Source organism: Lemur catta, chromosome 1, assembly GCF_020740605.2.
Source record: "Lemur catta isolate mLemCat1 chromosome 1, mLemCat1.pri, whole genome shotgun sequence".
NCBI classification, from domain to species: Eukaryota; Metazoa; Chordata; class Mammalia; order Primates; family Lemuridae; genus Lemur; species Lemur catta.
The window spans coordinates 134,684,063-134,711,370 of NC_059128.1; the positions used below are offsets into that span (position 1 = coordinate 134,684,063).

Genomic DNA, 27,308 nt, shown 5'->3' on the forward strand with positions numbered 1-27,308 from the left:
ATTTTCTGAAAGATTCATCACTTCTTGGATTTCAAGAAAAATCCTGTTTGCATTTGAGGGGCTCTCTCTTCTGCTCTCCTGACGTGAGCATTAACTCACTCTCTGGCATGAATATTTTCCTTTTGTTCTATATTCTTTGTCCTTTAGGGGCTTCCGCATCTTTATGTCCTAAATGGCCAAAATATGTCCCCTACGCTGCCAAAACACACAGGTCACTCAAGGTCATCATCTGGAGGACCGGCCAGCCATTGTTCTGCCCACATTCTTGATCTAAGTCCATCTAACACCTTGCCTGAATGCCTTGCAAATTGGGTCAAGGTATGGTCACCCCGTCAGCATCATTGTCTTTTTTTCCCCTCAAGTGATGGGGCCACTGCAGATGACAATATCACACACTGCCTCCTAGTTATTGTGTTACCGTTCCATAGCTGGAATCGCAGAGCCCGTGTCACTTGGGGTTATTTTCCCATCCTTGTTTGTGGACATCTTGCCTCCTATTTTCACTTTCTGGGACACCTGCCAGTTTTTCAAAGACTGGGTAAAGAACAAAATAAATATTTGCAGGTAGATTAAAAGGAGGGTAAGTATGTTGGCTGTAACTCTGCCCATCGGAAGAAATGCGTTTGAATTGTCTTTCAGATGTTTTAAAGTCATTAACTGCAGAGATTCAGAAGGTTGATTTACTAGTTTGCAATGGGAGTTGGGGAGTGGGGGAGTGTGTGTGTGTGTTGGGGGAAGAGAGGAGTCTGGGAAAATGAAGGCAAGTGAGTATAAACTCTTTAAAGTCCAGATTAAGTGATTGAAATCGACTGTGTGGAAATTACACTACCTCTTTAGAGATGTTAATCAGAACCTAAAAAGTTAGTGCATACTTAACAACACAGCATATATATACATATATATACATATACATATACATATACATATATATATACACACTCTTTCTTTCTAGTTGTTTGGGATTTTTTTTAAGGGATTTCACTGAAATTTGTAAGGTTCAGCAGGTCCCTGTCTCTTAATATGTCTGTGAACCGGTCTGGGAGCCTCATTCTGCCTGAGATTAGAGAGACCAGAGCCCTGGCCTTGCAGCAGAGGTCCCCGGCCCTGATCATGTGTGAAATGCTCCCCTCCCCGCCTGCAGAGCTCGGAGGAGCCGGGCCGGCCGAGCGGCGGGGAGGCCAGGCCCTCGTCACCTGTTGGGGCCTCCCCCGGGGCGGAGCGCGGCCCCCAGTCCTCGGGGACCCGCCGGGCGGTTGGACGAGGGGACAGACCGCGGGCCGGGGAGGGGGACGCGGAGGCCCGGCGCTGGAATGCAGTTTTCCCGGGCGAGGGAGACTTTGCACCGGAGTGGAAACTAGTTCGGGGTGGGGTTTCGCCCCGTCCCCTCCTCCCAGGCCCCGGGCCCCCTCCCAGGCGCTTGCTGGGAGCTTTTAGGAGCTGCGCTCGGAACTTCCCCGGCAGCGGGGAGCTCGCGCCGCCGAGACAATGGAAGAAAACGAAAGCCAGAAACGTGAGCCGAGCCTTGCTCGCCCGGCAGACAGCGGACAGTTGCAGGGTAAGCGACAGACCCATTCAAAGATGGAGTTACAGGCACGCGCGTCCCCGGCCGCTCGCTGCTTTTTATAACGCGGCAGCCCCGGCGCCTGGCAAAGGAACAGCCTCTTTCTTGGGGTGGTGCGTGTCCCGAACTGAGCCCAGAGCTGTGATTTCTTGGGCTTGACTTGACTATCTCCGGCGCGATCTTAAGCTGCAAAAGAGGTGGCGGGGTGATGTCACATGAGTGGCACAGTGAGCAGTCAGTATGTGCCGTATCTCCAGGCAATGACAAATAAATCACTAAGCAGCTTTTTAATCATTTCCCCCGAGTTCCAGCCATGGGAGAAATGAGCTGTTTTTGTGAAACTGTCTGCGGGACGCCAGCTTCCATTCATTGGTTGGAGGATTCCAGGAGGCAAATGCATGCTAGATGCAAAGTTTTGCAGTATTTTAGAGTTAAATCGCAGAGTTTAGGGAAGTTTTATTTTACAGATCAGAACAGCAGGGGAGTACTTGTACAGCTGGATGATAGGTAGAACTCCCGAGTCTTCTTTTATGTTTTCATTCAAAAGTTGGGAGTTGTTAGACAATTCTGGTAAATTTTCTCCAGGCGGTTTCCCTTTAATTGTGTTTATAATAGACTTGTCTTTTCCGTAGGGAGTTTCCAGAAGCTTATGTTGTTCCAAAGAAATTTCCCAGTGGGGTTGGGTGGCCAGAGGGCGTCTCTGTTCCCCGGTGTGATGGGCTGTGATGCCCATCAGTAGGATCATACAGGCAGCGTGTTCATCAGCCGCAGGGTCCTGAGCGCCCATCCCACCCTCCTTCCCCAGGTTCACGCAGGGGCCAGTTAGCTGCACAAAGATGTGCCGGAGTGCAGCATTGTGCGTGGGAGCAGGGATTGTGCACAGGGGAAAAGGTGTGTGTTTTTTAAAAATGTGAAAGGGAAGTAACACATGACTCATCCACTCTGAAAATGCAAAACTAAGCCAGACAGAAGAAAATACAGTTACAAGAGATAGAAATCCCCCAACGAAATGCAGACAACCTTAAGCTGAGTAAACCCTGGAGGGTCCCTGAAGTCTTACAGTCATCAGTCTAGGTGTCTGTGTTTGTGCTTCCAGACAGGGCTGTCTCCTTGAGGGCACCAGGGTCAGTGGGGGCCAGTGGGAGATAAGACCCCTCCCCCCACACACCCCTACTGACCCTTATTTGATAGGACAGGATCCTGCAGCAGGAATTCAACCCCTGGGCCTGTCCTGAAAGAAATGACCCAACTTCTCTTACAGGGGCAATTAGAATGGGACCAATTTAAGAAATAACTTGCAAACAACCGAAGCAATTCAGAGATGCTTCAGAGGTTAGGATGGTCAGCCCGAGACAGTGTACTCACTCTGTCCATCCATTCATTCCTTCAACGGATAGCAGCAGCTGTTATGTGGTAGTCTTATAGCTGCTGGGGACCCAGCAGGGAACAAAGCAGGCTAAAACTACTTGTCTTCATTGAACTTCTAAGGGCCAAGTTTGTGGGGTGGCAGCATGGGGGGGATGGGGGAGGCGGTGGTAGAGGCAGACAGTGAACAAATAAGTAAAACATATAGCCTGTTAGATGGCAGGGTTGCCACATTTAACAAAAATACAGGATGCCCAGTTAAATGTGAACTTCAGGTAAACAGTGAATAATATTTTAGTATAAGTATATCCCATGCAATATTTGGGCTATACTTATGCTAAAAATTATCCCTTATTTATCTGAAATTCACATTTAACTGGGCAGCCTGCATTTAATCCAGCAATGCTATTTGATGGTATTAAGGTGATGGGGAAAAGTAAGACAGGGAAAAGGAAAAGGAAGTGCGGGATGGGGAGCAAAGGTGTAAACAGGATTATGGGGAGACCTTCACTGAGGCAATATTTGAGCAAAAGCGAGGGAGGGGACAGCAAGGATCTAACATGTTTAAAGAACATGCAAGAACATGGGAGGAGGATGGGAGGAAAAGAGGTTTAGAGGTAATCCCAGGCCAGATCACATAGGACCTGTGAAGCCATGGTGAGGACTTGGGCTTTTATTTTGAGCGAGGTGGGGAGCCACTGGCAGGCTTGTCTTTTCAAAGGATAATAACTGGCCAGGTGCTGTGGCTCATACCTGTAGTTCCAGTAGTTTGGGAGGCCAAGGCAGGAGGACTGCTTGAGCCCAGGAGTTCGAGACCAGCCTGGGCAACATAGCAAGACCCCATCTCTATAAAAAAAAAAATTAACGAGGCATGTTGACATGTGCCTGTAGTCTCAGCTACTCGGGAGGCTGATGTAGGAGTATGGCTTGAGCCCAGGAGTTTGAGGCTACAGTGAGCTGTGATCATGCCACTGCACTCCAGCCTGGGAAACACAGCAAGACTCTATCTCTAAAAAATAATAATAATACTGGGTTCTGTTTTAGGCATAACTCACGTAGGGGTGGGGAAAGGCAGGGAGGCTGTTAGGAGGCTTCCAACAAGAACCAGCGCTAGCTTGGACCAGGTGGTGATAAGCATGTGGCGATAGGAAGGCAGATTCTAGATGTATATTAAAGGTAAAGCCAAAAGAATTTGCTAAGGGATCGGATGTGGGATGTAAGAGGAAAAAAAAAGAGGAGTGAGAGATGACTTCCAAAAATTTGGCGTGAACTGCTAGAAGGATGGAGTTGCCATTTATCTAAGTGAAGAAGTGTTTAAGAGGAATAGATGAGAGAGTGTTTATGATTTGGGGGTGGGAAGAGCCGAAAATCTTTTGGATGGGTGAAGATTGAGACGTTTATCAGGCATCAGAGTGGAGATGTTGATTGCAATTTGGATATTCGTGACTGGAGTTGAGGAAGGAGGCCTAGGAACTGTGAGAGGGGCCCTAGGATTGAGTCTGTGTGCAGAAAGAAAGTTCCAAAGTATCCCTCCCCCCTCCCACCGCCCCCAGGCACTCTAGCATTTAGAGGTCAGGGAGATCAGAAGGAGTGGCTGGAAAAATTGCAAAAGTAGGGCAAGACTCCAGGTTAGATTTTTAAGATCCCGTTCCGTTCTAGGCGAATATGATGCTGAAAAGGTGTGTGTCTTCATTCTAGTTCTCCTTCAGTTCCAGCACGAGGACCACCAGAGAGGGCATCTCTGATGTTAACATCACCAGTAGCGTCCATTGCTGTCATTGCGCTCTCTCTTGCATGTGTCTACGTATCTGTTTTGCCCAGTTACAATGTGATATTCCAGGGCAAGGACCATACCCTTCTCACTCCCCTTTGCCTTCCTAGCATGTAGCAGAGCACCAAGCATACAGAAGGCACTCAATAAATATTTGTTGAATGAGAGGCTAATGATACCACCCCAGGACTTTTGAGTTTATCATTTTACTCTAGATAAGGATCCGTTGGGTGATCAGATAACTTATTGTCCAAGTGAGGCACTATTGAGAGTGAAAGGGGACACTATATATAATTTCACGGGGACAACAGTTGTCACCCAGAGCTGTTCCGTCAAACTGGGGCATATGGTCTCCCCAGGAACAGCTGTAATCAGTGAGGTTTCCATGGCTGAATAGCCAGGCTACCAGGTCAGTAACAGTGTGGAAGTGGACTGATAGTGCATTTTGCAGAGCAGGACCTCAATAATTTATTGGCGGAATTTGAATCTAACTATATCATTCTCCCTTCGAAGGCCGTGGGCTCCTCGGTGTCATCCTGGGGGGTGGGCATTCCCTGGGATGGCTCTATCTGCCACAGCAGCCCGGGGGTGTCTGCTTTTGCTCTGGCCCCTAAGGTCTAGAAATATCCATGCAGGGGAAGTGTTGTCAGTTTCCCTGGAGCCTTTGATCCGCAGCCCCCAGTGGACTGCAAGCCTGAGGAATCACAGAAATGTAGGTTTTGGCTCAGAAGTCTCCTCTAAAATAGCCCAAATCAGCCTCTGTACCCTTATCCTGCTTTAGTCTTCAAAGCACTTAGCACTACTTGGCATTTATGGTATATGAACTATTTGTTCATTGTCTGTATCCTGAATTATGACACAGACTCCTCTATGAGGAAAGGGAATTACATCTACCTTGATCTACTTCACTGCTCTACCTCCTCACTCCTTTCAGTGTATGGAGCTGACATTCAATAGATATGTGTGTGAATGAATGAATGAATGAATCAGTCAATCAGTTAATCCATTCTTGAAACAAATGCTTTTCTGGGTCGGGAAGGGCTGTCCCTACTTTGTCTAAGGTCTATACCAGAAGTCCGCGTCATCGTTGACTTAAAATTGTAAGGTTCTTTAGAGGAATACAGTGACTTAGTTTCAGGTGTGATTTCTGTGCCTATGCGTATTTGGTGGTGATCTTTATGACATTAACAAGAGAGCTGGGGGCTGCCACCAGAACATGTGTATTAGTCAGATAGGCTGGCGTCCCCACTCTTGGAGGCTTTGCTCAAGGTTAATTTCTCGCTCACACACAGCAGAATGTGATGGTCCTGGCCGGGTGGACCTCCTGGGTCCTTTGCATTCAGTTGGCCAAAGAGTAAAAAGAGAGAGAGAGCAGGAAGTTTCTTCAGGAGGTCCAGGAGCCAGGACCAAAGGTGGCCCACATGACTGCTGCCCATGTGGCATTGACCAGAATCAGTGCGAGGGAGAGACTGGAAAATTCTGTCTGCCTGTGTGTGCAGCAGGAGAGCGTTATGGGTTGAATGCCTGGGCTGTCTCGGACACAGTGTGCCCAGAGAGGTCGTGCAGCGGGACAGAACACAACTCCCCACAAACTTCCGTATGACAAGAGAGTGTCTCATCGCAATTTTAAGAGACAGCTAGCCAGAAGCCACCATAAAGAAGTGACGGATACCTTCCCTAAGTGCCGTGGGCTGCCAAGAAGAAAATCTCAGAGGGGCTGTCCGTGTGGAATGTCTGGTGGATGCAAGGCTCCAAGTCCTTTGCTGTGCGTCAGCTGACACAGGCACAGTAACCCGAGTTGTGGCACAGAAGCCGGCCTCTGCGCTGCTGCTGTTGCCTGCCTGCAGGCCTTGCCTTGTGGCGATCTCCCTGCGGGTACTGTCTTCCATGGTCCCCTGCCTGTCTGGTGTCTGTCCCCGTCCCCAGTTTTCCACCTCTCTTTCCAGAATGCCCACATCCCAGCGGGGAGGCCATTTGGAACTCTGATGAGCGTCTCTCTGGCGTTCCTGCCTGCCTTGTCCCGGCTTCTCAAGGGAATGTCTTCAAGGGGGTTATTCTGGCTTTGTGCTTCTGTTGCTCTTTGCCCTGCTTGAAGCGAGCTCCCGGGGGAGTTGCCTCCGGGCTCTGCGGAGGCCGGGAGGGGCAGGAAGCAGAAACAGGGCCGCCTTTCTGGAAGTCTGAGCCTCCCTTCATGTTCCGGCTTCATTATTTTGTCAGACAAGGATTCCCAGAGTCGCAAACAGCTAGACACACCCAGATTTAAATGTTTGCACCAAACCGCATTCCAAACAAGACACAGCATTGTGTTTCTGTTTTGGTGGCTTGGGTAATCCACGCTGGAGCTTTTCTCTGTTCACGTGGATGATGAGGAATTGGCAGGCCTCAGATTTCTGACTCCACGGTTGTGGAGTTGGGACTAAATGTCCTTTGCTGGGTCTCTCTTTTTTGTTTATAACCCGACTTAGTTTTTCTCCTCTGCTGAAAGACCACATTCTCCCCAAAGGGCTGCAGTGGTTGAGTTGTCACTTCCCTCTCAGGTGTGGCTTGGATGACAGACGCGTGTAGAGTGGCTTCGTGTGGAGAGCAGTGTTGGGTTGTCCTGGATGCTGGTGACAGTGGAACGGGAGCCTGCGGGCAGGACGGGAGGCAGACGGGTGCTAGAGAGCTGGGCAGGAAGGTGACACGAAGGGACAAAGGGGGCTCTGAAGGCAACCAGATGTCTGCCCAGGGATTGCACATGGAGCCTTCCAGCCCTGTGAGCCATTGGTGCTATTTGCACTTTCCTCCAGATCACACCCAGCCTTGTTAAGCAGCTAGAGACATTTTAGAAAGATCCACAAGAGAGGGAAAAAACAAGAAAGCAAAAAGCATTAGAAAAGAATGGGCGTTCAGAGAGTCTGGTAAGTTGGGGTCACCCAAAGGTTAACATGGACAAACTGACTGTGACCTCCACGACTCTCCCCTTTCCATTTCTTTCCCTATTTTTTTTAAAGAAGAAAATGGAAAACTCCTTACAGCCTCCGAGGGATGACTGTTCTGGCCGTCTTGACCTCTTCTGATGATCCTTGGATGAAACTATATAGTTCACGTGAGCCCGTGTGGCACAGGAAGCCCAAATGTGACTTTCTGCTTCTGTTGTTGGGGTCGAGTGCATGTGGGTGTGTGTGGATGGATGTGTGTTGTGACTCTGTAAACAAATCGCCTTTCCAAAGACTCAATCCTGTTCATTAATCTAGTTGTCCTGGATAATTTTAAAAATGTATTATTTTAATGATGTCAAAAGTAATCTTGACATTTTGGCTAACAAGCAAGGTTTGTACAACACACTCAATGTGAAGGTAAACCTCTTCAGGCTGCACACATGTTGATCAGCCTAAAATATACATTTTCTGCATCTAGCTTTGATCAACAGAGCCTGCTACTTCTATACTATTAAGGAAGAGACTATAAAAAAGGTAGCTGTGATGTGAGACTGAGTAGGGTAACCTAAATAAATGAAATTACAGTTAATCCCGCAATGTCTTTTAAACCAATAGTTCCATCTTCTTCTCCTTCTAAACATACCACTGAAATTAACGAAAAGTACAAAAATTAACTAATATGGCTGTTTTTCCTCCCTTTCCTCATCAGTGTCTGATGGAGATGCTATAATTAGCAATGTAATGAGAAGTGAAGGATAAACAAGCAGAATTATTCCCAGAACACACATCAAGGGGTAGAAGACTGGAACAGGAAAGCCAGAGTGAGACTGAAATATTTTCTATGCCTAACCAGAAGGTGTCCCTGCTAGAATTCTATGCACAGACCTTTCTGGGCAAAGAAGAGGGAAACAGTATTGGTGGCATTGCTTTTGGGAAACTGGTTTATGCCTCAACTCTAGACATCTGTTACTTTATATCCCTGGTATGAAGGTTTGGTTCTCTGTGTATCTGAGATTCAAATGAGCAGAACCCCTTACAAATAGTGAATCTATTTTTCTCCACTTAAATGTTTTTTTTAAAATTTATTTTTATTTATTTTTTTGAGACAGATTCTTGCTCTGTTGCCCAGCAAGAGTGCAGTGGTGTCATCATAGCTCACTGCAGTCTCCAACTCCTGGCCTCAAGTGATCCTCCTGCCTCGGCCTCCCAGAGTGCTAGGATTACAGGCATGAGCCACCGTGCCCAACCTCTGCACTTACCTTTTAAAGATAAATAATTGGCAAACAAGCTTTTATTAGCAACTGACTTTTTAAAAAAATTTAGAATAGATTTAATATGGAGATAGAAGGCTCTTTGCATAACTACTGCTGGTCTAATCATCTTTATTTTATTAATGAAGAAAATAAGGTGGAGAGAGGTCAAATTGTTTGTTCTAAGTCTAGGATTAAAGCCAGGACTCCTGAGACCCAAGCCTAGTGCTTTTTCCAGGGAATTCAATGGACAAGGACACATTATTCTGCCTGCATCCGTAATACTATGTGATAAGAACTGTTCTCTGGGAAGAGAACCTGGCTTTGTGAAGAGAGAACCTGTCTAGCTCCTGAACTGAATGTTCTTAACTTTCTCTCTCTAATCTGGGTCTTTTTATTTATTTATTTATTTATTGAGACAGAGTCTCACTCTCTTGCCCGGGCTAGAGTGCCATGACGTCATCCTAGCTCACAGCAACCTCAAACTCTTGGGCTCAAGTGATCCTCCTGCCTCAGCCTCCTGAATAGCTAGGACTATAGGCACGCGCCACCATGCCCAGCTAACTTTTTCTATATATTTTTAGTTGTCCGGTTAATTTCTTTCTATTTTTTAGTAGAGCTGGGGTCTTGCTGTTGCTCAGGCTGGTCTCGAACTCCTGACCTCGAGCGATCCTCCCACCTTGGCCTCCCAGAGTGCTAGGATTACAGGTGTGAGCCACCGTGCCTGGCCTAATCTGGGTCTTTAATCTCTCTCTTTTCTCAGTTAACTGGAATATTCAAACCTGGCATCCTGTTTCCCAACCATTGAGAATGAACAGATTCCCTATCCGTGTTCTGCACACTGAGCATGGACATTGATTGCATGCTTTAGTTGATCTGTTCTTAGCAGAAACCGACTTGTTCCCCAAAAGCCAGCTCAGAGGCAGTGTGTTTTAGGTCAAGGCTATCAGAACGTAGCATTGCTCTTCCCTTTCGTCATGTGTTCTGGGTCCAGTCCACTTCAAATACTGTGTGTCTCAGCCTTTGCTTTATATCCTCTCGGTTACTACCTCTAATGATATTCTTATGCTTGCTTGGCTTTTGCTGGCAGGGGAAGATAGAATTTTCCAGTGGGTCACATGTGTCAATGATTATATGACTTATGTGTAGAGTGATAGCTATTTTTGTTCTTGGTGGCGGAACAAATGTTTCAGAAACCGTTTTCAGATTATAAAAATATCAAAATCCTGTTACCAGGATAAAGCTGAAATGAAAAATACAAAAATCATCAGAATCACTAGAGTTAACTCTTCTATAATTAGAAATGAGGGTAAGGGGTTACCTAGTTGCTTGCAAACAACTAGTCCAACCAAGTATTCTCGTTTCGAATAACTTCAGAGAAAGAGAGTCAGAAATAGCAGGTTTTGCTGCAACATCTTTATTTCTAAAGTATGATTTTTTTCACATTTCATTTAATTGTGAATTTTTCCTCCCTTGCCACAAAAAAAAAAAAAAAAAGAAAGAAAGAAAGCAAAAAAATTTACCAAGTTACATTCATACGTTAACAACTGCCACAAACCCTCTTGGTGTTCTATAAATGAGATTTCTAGTGTGAAATCATTAATGGTGAACTGAATTTTTTTTTTGTCTTTCAGAACAAGGAAAAAGCAATCTGCATGTAACGTCGTTAGAAGATGCAGAATGCCGCAGAACCAAGGACCGCCTTTCTAATGGGAACAGCCGCGTTTCGGTTTCCAAGTCCTCCCGCAATATCCCAAGGAGACACACCCTAGGTGGGCCCCGAAGTTCCAGAGAAATACTGGGAATGCAAACATCTGAGATGGATAGGAAGAGAGAAGCATTCCTGGAACATCTGAAGCAGAAATACCCCCACCATGCCTCAGCAATCATGGGCCACCAGGAGAGGCTGAGAGACCAGGTATGAGTGTTTCCCCTTAGAGAGCTCATTCGTTAATGAACATGAGGGAAAGCAAAGTGACCTTCGTTTAAAGGGGAAAAAACAGTTTGCAGTGGACTGTTCTATGTTCAACCACAGACACATCTGAAGTGCAGGCAATGGAGGGGTATTGCTTTGCTGAGTCAGCGTGGCACCGGCTGCTGTGCACCCAGGAAGCACTGAGTCTTAGCACAGTGAATGAATGAATGAGTGAATGAATGAATCCGTAAATACATTTTCAGAGTAAGGTGGAGCGTAGAGGTGTAGAGTCGCGATAAACCCCTTTTCCTTAGGAAGCTGACATTAGGGTTTTATTTCTGCTCTTCTTGTTCCTTTTTAAGCACAGATTTTTTTTTTTTTTTTTTAAATGCCTTGATTTCAGCAGTCTTCGGCTACTTGTTTTCTCTGGTTATTTTGACAGCTGCAGAGATATCACCCAAGTGTGGGCTTTGGGATGCTTTTGTTTCTTGGCTGTGTGCAATTACTTTTTAGCAGACAGAGCAGGCTTGGGGTCACAGGAGATGGGAGGCCTCCACTGTGGACCTCACCGGCCTGTTATCAGATTGACCTTTGGGTGTGGAAACACAGCGGAGAAGGCAGACAGCGCTAACCGTGTGTGGTGGGTGGGGGAGGGAGGGCAGACTGCTATTGATTCCGGGTGGGGGGGTGGCAAGCTCCGTGTTTTCAGTCTGCCATCCTGCGAGTTAGTTGCAAAAATTATTCCTGACTCAGTCAGCTTTTCATTACCCTCGGAAATGGAGATTGGCATCAGCCTGAATAATTTAAATCCATACTTTGTCCTCCATCTCCTATTCTTCCTTAAATCCGACCTTTTCCTCTAGGGAAGCAGAGTGCTTAAAAATATGCAATGTGCTTTGTGGACTTTGGGGTTCATACTTTCCAGAAGGCAGTAAACCTAGAAGAGAAGAAACAGGAATCCTGATTTGGGTGAAGATGGGCTGATGATTCATTCTTTGGTACTTAAGAAAGGAAGGTGATCTTTTCATTATAAGCGTTCACAAAAAATACCCCTCATTTCTGTTGATCGTGGGGTCCCTGTGCAGTTGAGTAGTGGGATCTGGGCCTCTCCCTATGTTAGTTTTTGGGTGGCATTGTGTTTTATCCAAAGCTGTTCAGATTGAGAAAACTCAAAGTCAGAGAAGTTACAATTAATGTAATTTTCTAAAGAAAAGGTTGCATTGAACCCAGATAAGTCTGAACTCAGAATCCTTGTTCATTCCACTAATCCTACAAGTTGAAGATCACTGGTTATAAGGTTAGAGTAGACAGTGTGGTCTGAGTACTTGGGGTAAGGGACTCGTTGAGGACCATATGTGTGACCGGGGTGCGGGGGGGGGAACAGAAGCGAGGCTGAAAAAGGCAAAAAATTTGGTTACAAGTTGAGTGAGGAGGGAGAATATTTTTTTCTCTAAAAGCTAAAATATATTAATTTTGCTGAAAACTATAGAAATTAGCCTGTCACCAAATGGTATATTTTTCCATGTCAAAAATATCTCAATTATTACTGTTACTATTATTATTTGTGATGTCATAATTATTGCTACTTCTGTGATGATCGTGGCTTTGGCTAAAACTATTACAGGATGGGTCCAATTGTAATAAGAAGATTGCAAGGGGTATGTGGTAGCCCAGGAAAGGGAATAATGAATGCGGTTTGGTGGCCTCAAGCTCTGATGTCCTGTTACATACATCTCTGCCACAGGTCAGCTGGTCCTTTCTCTGGGTAACACAAGATGGACAAGTGCCACATTCTGTCTCTGCCTCCTTTGTATTCCGAGCTGGCCATGCAAAAGTAAAGAAATTTCAATGTGCGTATCTGTGTGTACATTTCCATCTTCTTGTTGTGCTTCTGCAAGCAAACCCCAACCAGCATTGTAAACAGCAGAGACCAGTGTAGTCATAGCTTATGAAATTGCCACAGACATCACCTCATCTTCTGTCTTTTTCAGTCTTTTTCTCCTACCACCTATTTCTTCTCTCCTTTCCTCTTCTCGGTGATGCCTTTATTCCGTTGTGACTTCCTGACTATAGATTATTCCAGGCTTCCTGTGCAGGAAGATGACACAACCGGCTGTAAGGAAGAAGTCAAACAACACAGGTCTGATGCACTTCTCTGGATACCGAGGTTCTAAACACCAGATGCTCTTTGGTGGCTGTTTTCCTGGCTGCCTCCCAGAAAAGTGGCCTGAATGAGAAGAGAGCCAGTGAGCAAGATAGAGAATAAGGTGTTGAAAATGATGTCTCTGGCACCTTGCATGAAATCTCTTGGTACTAGGAAAATCTAGGTTCCAATGCCCTGGTATTAGACATAATGAGAATTAGCACATGCCTTACATTTTGAAATCTGAAGTCAAACATTGGAGGATTTGTGGTTGAAAAATGTGTATCTGAGTCTTTAAAAAGATATGTTGGTCAAGAATTTTCTTGAGTCTGAATTACTGAAAGGCTAAGAAGTCGCCTTAACTCCCTTCTATAGTGTGGGCCATTATTGCAACAAAATGGTTATCTACGTGGTAGTAGCTGTCATCATTCCTGATTTCCCCCCGCATACCTAGGTCCTTTTAATTAATTTATTTATTTTGAGACGGAATCTTGCTCTGTTGTCTGGGCTAGAGTGCAGTGGCATCATCATAGGCCACTGTAACCTCAAACTCCTGGGCTCAAGTGATCCTTCTGCCTTAGCCTCCCAAGTAGCTGGGACTGCTGGCATGCACCACCACTGCCCAGTTAATTGTTTCTATTTTTAATAGAGATGGGATCTTGCTCTTGCTCAGGCTGGTCTCGAATTACTAGCCTCAAGCAGTCCTCCTGCCTTAGCCTCCCAGAGTGCTAGGATTACAGGCATGAGTCATTGTCCAGGGCCAATAGACTGTGAGGCCCCATTGGCTGGACAGCTAAGGGCTGGGCTTTGGAGTCTGGACAGATTGGAATCCAGCCTTCCCCCTATGCTAATTATGTGATTTGGGGCTGCTGACTTAGTCTTTCTTTATCTCAATTTCCTCATTTGTCAACGGATACTAGTTATCTACATCATAAAGTATTGAGAAAGCAAATGGTGGAACCGCTTACTGTTTCAATGGCAGCACTTAGCATTATAATATTCTGGTGTATGGTGTCCAGAAGAAGAGTTTTGGAGGCTCTTGTTTTAAAATTAGCATTTAAAATTGTTAGACTTTTTTATCAACAAATGTTTGAGTACCTGAAGAGGTCTGTTTTTTTCCATTGTCAGGGAATAATTTTATGTTTCTGAAACTGGTATTTTTCTTTCAATAGCAGCTTAAAATTCAGATTTCTTTCATTTGTTTACCCCATATGTATTTATTTGGCACCTACCACGGTAAAGGCAGTGTTGAGACTTGGCCCTGTCTTCAAGTCAGTAAGATAAATAGGTGTTCATTTGCAAAGCACAGTCCTTAGCAATCCAGCCCAGATATCACACCTTCTGAGCTGGTTGTAACATTTTGTAGCACTTACATCCGGGGCTTCAAATCCTGTGGGACCTTGTCTTAATCACCTTTGTAAACTTGGCATTTAGGGGAGGACACAACCTAGATTAGACAAGATCAGGAAATCTGTTGAATGAAGAAATGAGCCACTGTGTCTAGTACAATCAGGCTGTGCTAGGTGGTGCAGATAGAGATGGGTAGGGAGTCCAAGAATTGAATGAGTGATTGTGGCATAGACAGTCAGAAAGAAAGTGTTGGAGGCCAAGAAGTTAAGAAAGGCTAAGTAATTTTCCCCAGGTTAAGAAATCAACACTTGAACCAGGGTCAGAATTTCTAGTCTGTGGTCTTTCCATTCATTACTGACCTTAGTTTTTGCTTTTTCCACCTTTAATTTTTCCAAAATTTGGTAACATAATGTACATCACATTGGGTCGAGCAATAGAGATATAAACATGACTTCCATTGCCACTTCTGTATAAATGTAAATCTTACCCAGTTCCAGAGTATATTAAATAACCATAGAAAATAGATTCCCATATATATTTTACATTAACAGAAAGTTGCTGCTTCAAAGTAGCTCTGAGTTCAGGGAGGTCTATAGTTCACAGTCCCTCGCTGTCCTGGTCACTGTGTGACTGTACAGCTTGGAAATGGGATTCTTTATGTCTTCACTGCTAAAGAGACAGATGACCATCTGGCTTCTCACCTGCAGAAACCAACTTTCCACTCCTAGTCTAGGAAACCCTTCTGAAAATAATTTTTCAGTCTTTATTCCTGGTTGCTCTCAGAAGTTGTGTTTAACTCACTAGTATATGGTACCCCCTTTGGGGTTCCGGCTAGTCTTTGTGGAGTCTTCTATCTAATGTGGTCATCCCTTAGGAGGAACTAGTGATACATTTTAACATGAAAGTCTGATGTGTTCTGCAGTTGAGTACTAAGAGTGAGAGTGTTATAAAGGTATTATCCTTTACCGTGGACATTACGGAGGGCAAAATTCAGGAGATGAGAACATGAGCAATGTGACCATCAAAATGGGGTTAGTGAGGCCAAGGCCACCTCCTCCCCTCGGGCCAGGGCTGTGCTGCTGTCCAGGTGCCTCTGAGACCTTCCTGGTGCCCCCCATCAACCAGCCACTCCTTTGGCAGTGTTTGCGTGGAAACAGTGCTGGAGCTCTCTGTGCCCAGCTAGTTGGGCCCCTCTGACCATTCTCTGCTATGTCTAGTCCAGTGTATTTGGCAATGAAATGTAACTCTGCTAATAATTGTGACAGTGAAAATAAGGAAAATATCCATCAGTCTATTTATTCATACATCCCTCAAGCTGTAGTTCACTGTGTTCTTTTAATGACCTCTAAAGCACTTTATTCACTGGCGAAGAGTTGTCCTGTGGAATCTAGAACTTGTGTGGCTTTGATTTGGTCTCCACGTTACCTGTTCCTTCGACTGACTTCTCCTTTCCAGAAGGTATATGCTTGATTTTGTCAAGAATTATGGGAAATTAAAGACAGAGAATAAGAAGAGTCGTAACTGCATTTGAATCAGAAGAGCAGGTCTCAAGAAGCAAAAACTACTTCAAGTTGGTAGAAAAGAGCAATTTTACTCCTGTTTCCTCAAAATTCACTGAAAACAATGAGAAGTATTTCCAGTGGAGAGAGGAACAAACACCCCTCCACCTGGAATAAAACAAGGAAATGATCAGGACCTATGCAATGGCTTTGGGAAACTAGGATGATCTTTGTGGAGACCCGGTATGTATGGAACACAGAAAGGGTAAACACGGCCAAAGGAGGAACATATGCTACCGACAATTCCGATGATCTTGGTCTTGCCTTCAAAAAGAAGCAGCTTTCTGGGTGAAGAGCAGGGTTAATATTAACAGAAGAGAGAGGCAGTGATTGCCAGATAACAACACGTACAGTCACAGAGAGCTTTGCTGTGAGCCTCACAGACATGAAATGCCCCAGACAGAAGACTGGGGGTGTTGAGATTTCAGGGCAAAGTGTCATATTTTTGTGGAGAGGGCATTTGATGTCACACACCAGAGGAAAGGGTGCAGGCTGCCTCTGCAGACTCCTTCCTTCCGCAGACTATTTTCAGTAGCCAGTTGGCCCCATTCAAATATGAGTTATCACAGGAAAGGTGCTAATGGGAGAAGTGTACCTTAAAACTGATGTATTGATCAGGATAGTCTAGATCAGTGGTCCCCAACCTTTTTGACACCAGGGACTGTTTTCATAGAAGACAATTTTTCATAGAATGGGGAAGGAGAGGATGGTTTCTGGATGATTCAAGTGCATTGCATTTATTGTGCACTTTGTTTCTATTATTATTACATTGTAATATATAATGAAATAATTATACAACTCAATATAGGATGGGGACCCCTGGCATAGATTATGCTGTGTAACAAATAAACCCTGTGATTTATTTATGGTGTGGCACAGAAATGTTTTATTTCTCACACACACAGTCTGTTGTTGCTTGTACAACTGTCCAGAGAAGCTCTTCTTGCAATGACTTGGGAATTCTGGCTACTTCCATCTTGTGATGATGCCATCTCAGCACATGGAAACTTTTTATGTATTTTTTTTTTTTTTTTAGAGACAGGGTCTCGCTCTGTTGCCCAAGCTAGACTGCAGTGACAGTCAGAGCTCACTGCCGCCCTGAACTCCTGGGATCAAGCCATCCTCCTCCCAAAGTGCTGGGATTACAGGTGTGAGCCACTGTACCCAGCCAACATATGGATTCTAAGTCACTATGACAGAGAGAGAGAGAGAGAGAGAGAGAGAGAGAGAGAGCGTGAGAGCTGATTGGTTGTGTAGAAGCTCTTAAATATATTGGCCCAGAAGTGGTGTATGTCAGTTCCCTTCATTGTAACATCTTGGTTCTAGCACCTTCTGGAATGTTTTATCCAGATATTGGCTGTGGAATCCATTTTAAGAATAAAATCATCTTGCCTCATTTCTTTTTATCAGCTCTCCCAAATGTAACTAATCGTTTCATCAGCTTCATTGTACGTAGTGCTTTATAGCTCTCTGTACAGTAGCATCAATGGCTTTTATATATAATGTAAATATATGAACATATTTATATCTAAATTTAATGACATCATTATTTTTATGATTTATTTTTGATGAATTTAATTGACACAATCCAGTGTAACCCTATCACACTGGGTTACTCTGCTTGCTGTAGATCTCAGGGTATCAATTTGTGCCCTAGATGTAGTCCCTCTGTTATGTATCAAAAACTCCAATTAGAGTTTTGCCTATCACGTTTGCCTTAGCCCTTTGTGTGTGCTCAAAATTAACATATGTGCATCTATATTTATGGATAACCTGTCGGTGAAGACTGGAAGGTGAGGCTAATTGGAACTAAAGATGCACTAATATCACAGACTGTTCAGTTAGTGGAGGCCTCAGCCATGGTGAAGGTCTAGGTGAAAGGCTAATGTTATAGAAGATGTAGGTTTTGAAAAACTAGACATATTTTGTAAATTGCTTACCTAAACTTTGAGGGAAAAGGAAACAACGTCATGGCAATTAAGAAATCCCATATAATGTGTGCTAAGCACGTAATAATAACCAACCACAATGGGAAGAGGGAAGAAATACCTTTATGAAAATTACCAAGAACGTGGAGAATGTCAGTTAAATGCTCATTATTTCTTTAGCACTACTTTTCCAACAACTATTTTTAATGGCGAAACAGTAGAAAAGACTATTAGAAGAACATATTATTGGCATCAGTTAATTGTGGCACTATTATTATACTTTTTGCACACATTGCAGGTTGAGTATCCCTTGTCCGGAATGCTTGGGACCCAGAAGTGTTGTAGATTTTGGATTTTTTCAGATTTTGAAATATTTGCATTATATACTTAACTGGTTGAGCATCCCTAATCTGACAATTTGAAACAGGAAATGCTCCAGCGAGCATGACCTTGGAGCATCATGTTGGTGCTCAAAGAATCTTGGATTTTGGAGCATTTCAGTTTTTGGATTTTTGGATTAGGGATGCTCATCCTGTAGTATAGTCTGTCTTCCCGACAACCCTGTTGGGTAGGCACTGCCGTTAGATTTATTTAACAAAATGGGAAACTGAGGCACAAAGCAGTTCATTGTTGTCCCAGGTGACACAGCAGGCAAGCACCTGTATTCGAATGCTGTTATCTGGCTGGGGGGCCTTGCTCTTAACCCCTAGATCACACCACCCCTCTAGTGGGTGACAGAACAGAAAGATGTTCTGAAACACTGAAGAAATGAAGGAGAACTGGATGGGTAGAACCCGGCTGCCCGGCGTCAGTAGCTGTGAGTGAGATTTAGTGGTATCCTAACATGTCTGACATGCCAGCCTCCTGGTTGGATCTGCCTTTAATAATTTGGGGGGAAAAAGGAATTTGGCACTAAAGCAGCAGTGGCATAAATAGTGGTATCTGAGAAAAGGTTAAAAATTGAGAAAATGTTGCCAGAGCAACAGCTGCTACACCGTGGTGTCATAACAGAATCATAAGTCATATTTGGAGAATTTATGTTCTTGCACGCGTGAGTGTGTGTTGCATGAAATGCTAGAGGCCTGTGAGCGAAGGATGTGATAGGATTGAAAGAACCGGTATAAAAACATTTCTTATCCTCAAATTCCACATAATCTTGGATACGTCTAAGGGAAATCAGCATGTGTTCAGTGGTCAGAAACAACAGTTACCTAAACCTGGATATGATGAAACACAGTAGTGAAAACAATGGACGGAAAGAAGAGTGTAACACATAGGAGAGGTGATTCTCCTCCAGGGAACAGGTGAGGTACAAGCCTACCAGTGTTTGCCAGAGGACTGCTGTTTGGAATGGTGACTTAAAGAGGTGGTCCCCAACCTTTTTGGCACCAGGGACCGGTTTCATGGAAGCTAATTTTTCCATGGCAGGGTGGGAGTGGGTCGAGGGGTAGGCAGAGCTCAGGCAGTGATGCGAATGATGAGGAGCGAGTGTAAATACAGATGAAGCTTCGCTGGCCTGCCCACTGCTGACCTCCTGCTGTGCAGCCTCATTCCTAAGTTTCATGGAAGACAATTTTTCCACAAACTGGGCGGGGAGCAGGTGGCAGGGAGGCAGAGCTCAGGTGGTGATGCGTGGCCCGCTTCCTAACAGGCCACAGACCACTACTGGGTCGCCACCCAGGCGTTGGGGACTGCAGACTTAAAGGGTTATGGAAATACATCTCAGAAGATTTGCACTATTACACAGCGGGACATCTTGCAGTGGGGAATCAGTGATCAAAAAGCCTGCGTTTGGGGGTTGCATTTACTTGCAGATCTGATGTAGAGTTCACATTAATCATAAAGAATGTAGAAAAAGAGAAGAAGAATCCTGAATGAGGATCATTCATAACACATGGCTTTTGATCCATGTTTAATTGGGTGCCACCAACCTCAGCGTTAGCTTTCATTTTAATTAGTGTGGTGGAAGAGCAAGAAGAGCACGTATCTTGAGAACAGTGCTATATTAAGAAGAGCTCTGCAAAAAAATCAAAATAAGATTTTACTGGAAAACCTGTTAAAGAGTGCCCGGGAGTAGGTGGCAAAGTAAGGAGAAGCAGGAATCCAAAGTGGAGCTGTGCAGGGGCAGGAAACACCTGGAAAGTGATCAGCAAAACCTAGAGAAAATTGCCACCGTGTTAGACAGACATTTTTGGTACTGAGGCATCTGAAATAGCCCAACATGATTGAGTCCAGTACGTAGATGCAGAACTCCTACTGCACGTGTCTACATTTCCCTTCCTGTCCTTTCTTACCAGGTTCACTTCCTTGCCATTTATTCGTTCCTCCTCCTGCAGGTGTGTTCTTGGATGAATGCAATTGAATTGTTGTTTATCATGGACCTGACCTACGTTCCGAGCTCGGCATTGGGTGTTATATAAAAAGCACAAAACCCAGTACCTGCCCTGTCTCAGTGCATTCTGTGTTGCTATGAAGGAATACCTGTGACTGGGTAATTGGGTAACTTGTGAAGAAAAAGTGTTTATTTGGCTTACAATTCTGATGGTTGGAAAGCTCCGGATTGGGCATCTGCCCCTGGCGAGGGCCTCAGGCTGCTTCCACTTGTGGCAGGTGACGAAGGGGAGCCAGTGTGTGCAGAGCTCACATGGCAAGAGAGGATGCAAGGGCGGGGTGCCAGGCTCTTTTTAACAATCAGCTCTCGAGGGAGGGCACTAATCTATTCTCGAGGGCTCTGCCCCTGTGACCCAACACCTCCCATTAGATGCCAGCTCCAACACTGGGGATCAAATTTCAACATGAGGTTTGGAGAGATAAAACATCCAAACCATAGCTTGTCCTCCCAAGGATATATGTCTCTTTAGTGGAAAGAGCAGTGGGTCTGATAAAATTCAATTTCTAGGCTGGGTGCGGTGGCTCATGCCTGTAATCCTAGCACTTTGGGAGGCCGAAGAGGGAGGATCAATTGAGTCCAGGAGTTCAAGACCAGCCTGAGTGAGACCCCATGTCTACAACAAGTTGAAAAAATTAGCCAGGCATGGTGGCAGGAGCCTATAGTCCCAGATACTTGGGAGGCTGAGGCAGGAGGATCGCTTGAGCCCGGGAGTTTGAGGTTGCAGTGAGCTATGATGACACCACTGCACTCTAGCCTGGGTAACAGAGAGAGACCCTGTCTCACAAAAATAATTGAATTTATTTGGCACACTCTTTGCTGCATGGTTACAGGAGAAATCAGTCAATTGCCTTGAAGCATTTTTTAAACTGCAGAATGAGATAAACAGTACTGTTGTGGTGAGGGTCAGATGAGGTGATATTAATACATCTTCAGGGCAGCAGGTGTCAAACACATGTTGAAACCCTTTTCATTAAGGGGAAGGCATTCTGGTTGGATGGTCAAGGCCAGGACACCTTAGGGCATCCCGAAAGAGTGCATCTTCCAAATTGCAGTGTTCTACAGGACCCTAGGCCCCCAGGCTGTTAATAACTGTTTGAGGAATGGGGAGAAAGTTTTTAATTGGGGGAAAGTTCTCGGTTAACCAAAGTGAAGTGAATTTCTATACTGTAGGACTGTTCAGATCTTGGAATATGCTGATGGGCATTGTGAATCTCCAGGGGGAGGTTTGGGGGTAGGTGGGTGAGGAATGAAATACACAGTGCTTCCCAAACCTATTAGACCCACAGAATTGTTGTTTTCAGGAGTCACATTTTATGGGACGTGCGTTAGGAAATGGTGGTGTACATATCAAAAGCTTGCTGACACGCAAGATATTTGGAAGAAAAGTGGGAGCACCTTGGGGAGTGATTGGGGAAGGATGAAGGTACACACAGGCTGCAGCAGGTATAGCAGGGAGAGCAAGACCACCCACGGGACACCCCAGACCCGAGTGCTGGTCTCCCTCTGCCTTCCGCTGTGCTAGGAGCTTGAATAAGTCACCCAACTGTCTGTATCACCCGCGCATGGTTTGTGGAAATGCCAAGGACTAGAGAACTGTGAAGAACCACTAGTGACAGTGGTGAGAGTGTTGTCCAGGAATATTTAATTTCCAAGTAATTAAGATTATCGTTATTCGTTAATCATTTTATTGGATGTGATCAGAGATGACAGTCTGTAAAACTCTTGCTTTTAAATTTTGCTTAAAGATTTGTTTAAAAAAGGTTTTTTTGAATAGCCAAATATGCAGTCAATGTTTATAAGTGTTCCATAGATAATGTGTGGACAGTTATCTTACACACACAGACAGGCACGTATATGTCAGGTTTGTTGATTGCATTGTTCATTTCTTCTCAGTCCTTTATTTGTCAGAGTTAATGTTGTTCCGAACAAAGTATGATAAAGTCTCCCATATAATTGGGTTTTTATCTTGTTCTCCTTGCATTCCTAAGAATTTTTGCTTTATGGTTTTTTAGTTGCTTTGTTGTTTGTTGCAAACAAATTTAGAATGGTTATGCCTTCTTCATAAATTGTGTCTTTAACATTACCAGTTGACCTCTTTATTCTGTTTAGTGTTTAACTTTTCTTAATATTATCACTCTTGCTTTATATTTGTTTGCATTTGTCAGGTATGTCTTACCACTTATTTTCAACTTTTCTGTATTAATCCAGGTTGAGTATCCCTAATCTGAAAATTTGAAATCTGAAATGCTCCAAAATCTGAAACTTTTTGAGTGCTGACATGATGTTCAGAGGTCATGCTTATTGGAGCATTAAGGATTTTGGATTTTGAATTCTTGGATTAGGGATGCTTGACTGATAAGTATAATATATAATTGAAGTATTCCAAAATCTGAAAAAAAATCTGAAATCCAAAACACAGTCTCAACCATCTTGGATGAAAGGTACTCAACCTGTAATGAGTATGTTTATTAGAAACTACTTATAACTTGCTTTTGCTCTTTTTTTTTAAGCCCAATTTGTTAGTGTATCTTTTAATGAGAGAATTCAGTCTATAACAATCAGTGGACTTAATCTAAACTTGACAGCAGATATTGTATGTCTAGTCTTCTCAATTAAATACAACTCATGTTAGGTAAATGCCAAACAATTGCTTAAGTTTAGGTCTTGACAAGCTGTATCTGAAATGACAGTTGTTCCAAGTGAAAATGACTGTTAGACAATTGGACGTAGAATAGGACTAGACCCTATGCCAGAAAACAAGACACATACATGTTGGAGTTATCAGCTTTATTAGTCAGGGCTCTCTAAAAAAACAGAACCAATAGCAGAATTTCTTTTTCTTCGGGGGACCTCAGTCTTTGCTCTTAAGGTATTCAATTGATTGAATGAGGTCCACCCACAGTATGGTGGGCAATCTGCTTTACTCAAAGTCGACTGATTTAAATGTTAATCACATCTAAAAAATACTTTTACAGGAACATCTAGACTGGCGCTTGACCCAACAATTGGGCACCATAACCCAGCCAAGTCAACCCATGAAATTAATCATCACCCTCAGCACCATAACAACAGTTGGCAAAATGTGAATGGGTGATTTCTAAAACAAACAGCAACTGTATTCAAAAACAGAGCCAAAGATCAAGGATTTAGCATTAGGGAATTACCACAGTTGGGTTCCATTGTTTCATCCAAAAATTCAAGCACCCTTATTCTCTTGGTGATACTTATAGTGTGTTCTTGACTTACAAAATGTTATACCTGTTTTTATTATCCTTTAATGTTGGGCAGTTTGTCTTTAGACCAGAAGTTCAGGTTGCAGATATGTCTTGAGAGTCTCTGTTTCATTAGCCTTATCTGCATCCAGAGATCTGTTTGCCCTGGAGTTTTGAGGGCTGAGCCCTGAGTCATAATGCATTAACCCTGCTCTGTGCGGTGCTTACAAGCCTATACACAGCCTGCAGCTAAATAAATGCTGTTTCTCCACTGCCGCTGCTGTGCTGATGTAATATCCCTGCCTATTCCAGAAAGAACCATCTGTTGACTTGGTATCTCTGGGAGGATCTGCAGAAGGTGGGCTTTTACCCTTTGTAATCCAGTATGTACTTTCAGGTCTGTCTGCTAAATAAATCCTTTCAGCAGGATTTTTAGTTCAGTTAGGATTTTGGTATCCCCAAGACGGAGCAATTTTCTTAAACTAGGGGTAACGATACCTGCTGGTTAAGCACAGGCATTTTGGGTTCAAATCTTGGGTCTACCTGAGTTTAAATCAAAACTCCAACACTTACGATCATGTAAACATACTGAAATTATTAATACCTAACCTCTCTGAGGCTCAATTTTTCCATTTGTAAATAGGGTTACATCATACTATCCTACATCACACTATTGCTGTGAGGCTTAAATGAGATAAGGATTGGTTATTTTAATGATTAAAAAGCATTGGTATTTCTCTTCAAAGAAGTATTCCTTTTCTACCCAACAACTTTTAACTCATGTTTCTTAAAAAAAAAATTCAGGCCATAAATGGTTAAATCTACCCTCTTTCACCAGTTATTGGTATTCTTATATTTTCATGGTTTTTTTCAATGAGCAATTTTCTACTTCTGTTATAAAATAAGTTCATTGAAATTCAAGAGAAAGACTCTTATTTGCTCTCCAAGTCAATTATAGATACCTGTGATGGTGCTAAATTTAGAAACAAACTAGCTCATCTCCCTGCATTTATTGAGCTCCGACTTGATCAGTGTGGTGCTATGTTGCTATCAAGCAAAATCACGACCCGTTAAAGCTTAGTCAGCATGAGGTTCTTATTTGAGGATGGTAGGAAAAATCGTTATTGGACCGGTCACCTCTAATCAAGTCTTGGCATTTCTGCCCAGCCCTCACGTCTTGTCCTCACTGCTGAGATTGTTGTTGCCAAAACTTTCCCAGCTCTGAGTTGTTGAAGATCCCCCCATCATCATAATGATGTCATTGTCAGTTGCAAATTCTTAGGTCAGCGTTTACCTTTCCCTGCCTGCAGATGAAGGGGTTAATCAAGTTGCTTTCACATCTGAATTATTTCTGTGACTATTTCCATTTGTCTGTGACATTCTGACTCTTCTCACTCTCTTTCTCGAGCTTGAATTCAGTGAGCAAAAGCTGAGATATTGTAATTTCCTCAATAACCCAAAGGGAAGCATCGGCATAATTTATAACCACTCCGACTACTGAATCAACTCGGACATGCTCTTCTCTCTAATGGAACTTTGAGGAATAACTGTAATTGAATATATGTCCACCCCTATCTTCAGATTTAACTGAATAAAGCCTAGATCTGGTTCTGTCTTGTTTTTGTTTGTTTCACATTGTGTTTGTGCCCCACTGGGTAAAGCACAAGCTTGGGCTTCATCTGGATGTATTTTCACCTCGCAGAGGCAGTAATTGAATCTCTGACAATAGTCTTGCCTGGGAGGAGTGTTCCAACTCTGGCTGCTATATTAAACCAGGGAAGTTCTTGGTTCCCTTCAAAGGTAATGTCCCATCTGTTGACCCTGAACTATGGCAATGCAAAACTCTCAGAATCCTGGGAGGTGGTGATCCAAAGCATTTACAATTCCCCTCTATGGAAAGAGTCATTCTGAGTTTTTTGTTTTGTTATGTTTTGTTTTTTGTTTTTAACCTATGATGTCTCTCTCTGCAAATACCAGAGCAGGCTCAGCCAGGTGGAGAGGTTAATATTTGCTCTCTAACCTTCAAAGACAGATGCTGCTGAGCCTGTTGCCGTTTGCAGCAGGATCTGTGGCAAGTTCAAGCAGGCTGCTCTTCAGCTACTGCTGTTTCCAGCACTCTGCAGAGATGCATTCTGCTCCAGCCTGCTTCAAAGTGCTTCTCTGCTCATTCTGCGCGTGTAACTTCATTCTACTCCCTGCTCGGTCCCACTGAAGAGCTTTATGCTTTGGCATGTGACAGTCACTTGATAACATTATGATAGACTCCCCGGGGTTTGAACTTGGGCCCATTCAAACCTTTCTGGTGCCCTCGGGTCAGCAGTCTTAGAGGTGAGGAGTATGAGGTGTGTCTACAGTGAATTTAGAGGTGAGAAGAAAGAGGGCTGAGCCCAGCCTTACCAAGAGGGTTTGGGCACAGATTTGGAAGAAGTTTGTCCAAAGCTGTGTGCAAACAGTAGGAATTCCACAACATTTGAGATAGTGAAAAGGTGAATGAATGAAAGAAGGATTGAATACCTTACAGCCTAGTGACTATTCCTCAAAAGCCTAGAATAGATTTCAGTGTTATTCTGGTAATTAGAGTGAACTAGGATAGACGTGTAAAAGATGCGAGTGTGTGAGGAAAGAGTTAAAAATTCTCCGCACCTTCTCCTGCCATCTGCAACCACAGAGGCCAAGGGAAAAATGCACACACTTATGCACACACACACACACACACACACACACACTCTGGCAGGGAACCTGTTTTGCAAGTTTTGCTGGTAAAAAGGAGGAAGGGGGTTGGTGGAGAACTGAGTGGAAAAGCCTTAGAAGTATCAATTGGAGGTTTTTTCAAGATCTGAGTTTTCAGTGTAACTTTATCCTGCCGAGAGAGGCATGCGTGGCCGCTGTAGGTTTTCCTTCCACCAATTAAGTGCATTGTTAGACAGGGAGAGGCAGATTAACGAATGCCTATAATTTTGATCATTGTTTTTTGCAAAACAGCTCAGGCTTTGAAAATGAAGCCATCGTTCTTGGCTTAAGTTCCTGCCAACAGCACAAATTACACAGTGCAGAGATCCAAAGCCCCTAAAAAGGTTTCATTAATGAACAATTTCAGACGATTGTTTAAGTCTTCCCCTAACAGGTAACGTTGGCATGTAGGTAGGTGGGGTTAGGGTTTCCATGGAGATTTCTGATGTCATGCTTGAAAGAGCATGTCAAGACAGCCGATTTAACAAGTAGCTACTCAAAAAGTCCTATAGGCTACAAGTAGGTTTCATGCAAATTACAAGAGTTTCACTGGGAAAAACTGCAAAAGAAAATAGCAGAGACATGGAGGGGGGTTTACCTGACAGCTCGGAAGGATGACCCTGGACTCCATTAGAGACGGAAACTTCCAGAAGACGACTTAGAGTTTCTGCTTTCACTGCCTCACCTGTGGAGCTTTGGGTACAGGTAAATATACGTTTTTTTTTTCCCCTGAGTTATTGCCAAAAATTATTTGGAAACATTACGGTCGGCTTCTCTGCATTGTTCTCTTGGCAGGAAGGACTGAATCAATAAATAGAGCTTTCCCACACAAATGTTCGTGCTTCAGGGCTGTTTTTAAGAGCTTTTTTTTTTTTTAATTGAATGAACTGAGATTTTTGAATAGAGCTGAAAACAAGTGATGCATTATGCATTATTCTGAGTGTGCCCTGCGAATAGTGCTATAAAAATGTCGCAGATAAGGGTTAGGATGATCTAAGAATTGGGATACTATATGTTTTTGTTGATTATTTCCAGATGTTGTGTGTATGTGTGTGTGGTTTTTTTTTTTTTACTCTTAAGACAGATCTGAAATTATTAATAGGACTGTGTATATTTCTGTATTTTCACATCATAAAATGCCAGAAATCAAATTTGTGGAATATCACAGAAATAGTCTTTGAATCAAGTTTATGAACATTGCACATTTTTTT

The 27,308-nt window shown here is 43.7% G+C and overlaps 1 protein-coding gene across 10 annotated transcripts in view; it reads left to right on the top strand.

Annotated features, from left to right (window-relative positions):
* Nucleotides 1–1,150: 1,150 nt before the first annotated feature.
* Nucleotides 1,151–27,308, top strand: part of KIAA1217 (KIAA1217 ortholog) — a 293,787-nt gene continuing 267,629 nt past the window's right edge. For 6 of the 10 annotated variants that reach the window (XM_045534861.1, XM_045534881.1, XM_045534934.1 and 3 more), the window contains exons 1-2: nucleotides 1,283–1,555; nucleotides 10,503–10,786. In XM_045534861.1, coding sequence (XP_045390817.1) covers nucleotides 1,486–1,555; nucleotides 10,503–10,786 — 354 coding nt within the window. In that variant the 5' untranslated portion in view covers nucleotides 1,283–1,485. Of the gene's footprint in view, nucleotides 1,556–10,502; nucleotides 10,787–27,308 lie in introns of all 10 variants that reach the window. The other 4 variants (XM_045534890.1, XM_045534964.1, XM_045534927.1 and 1 more) reach the window with 4 other exon arrangements.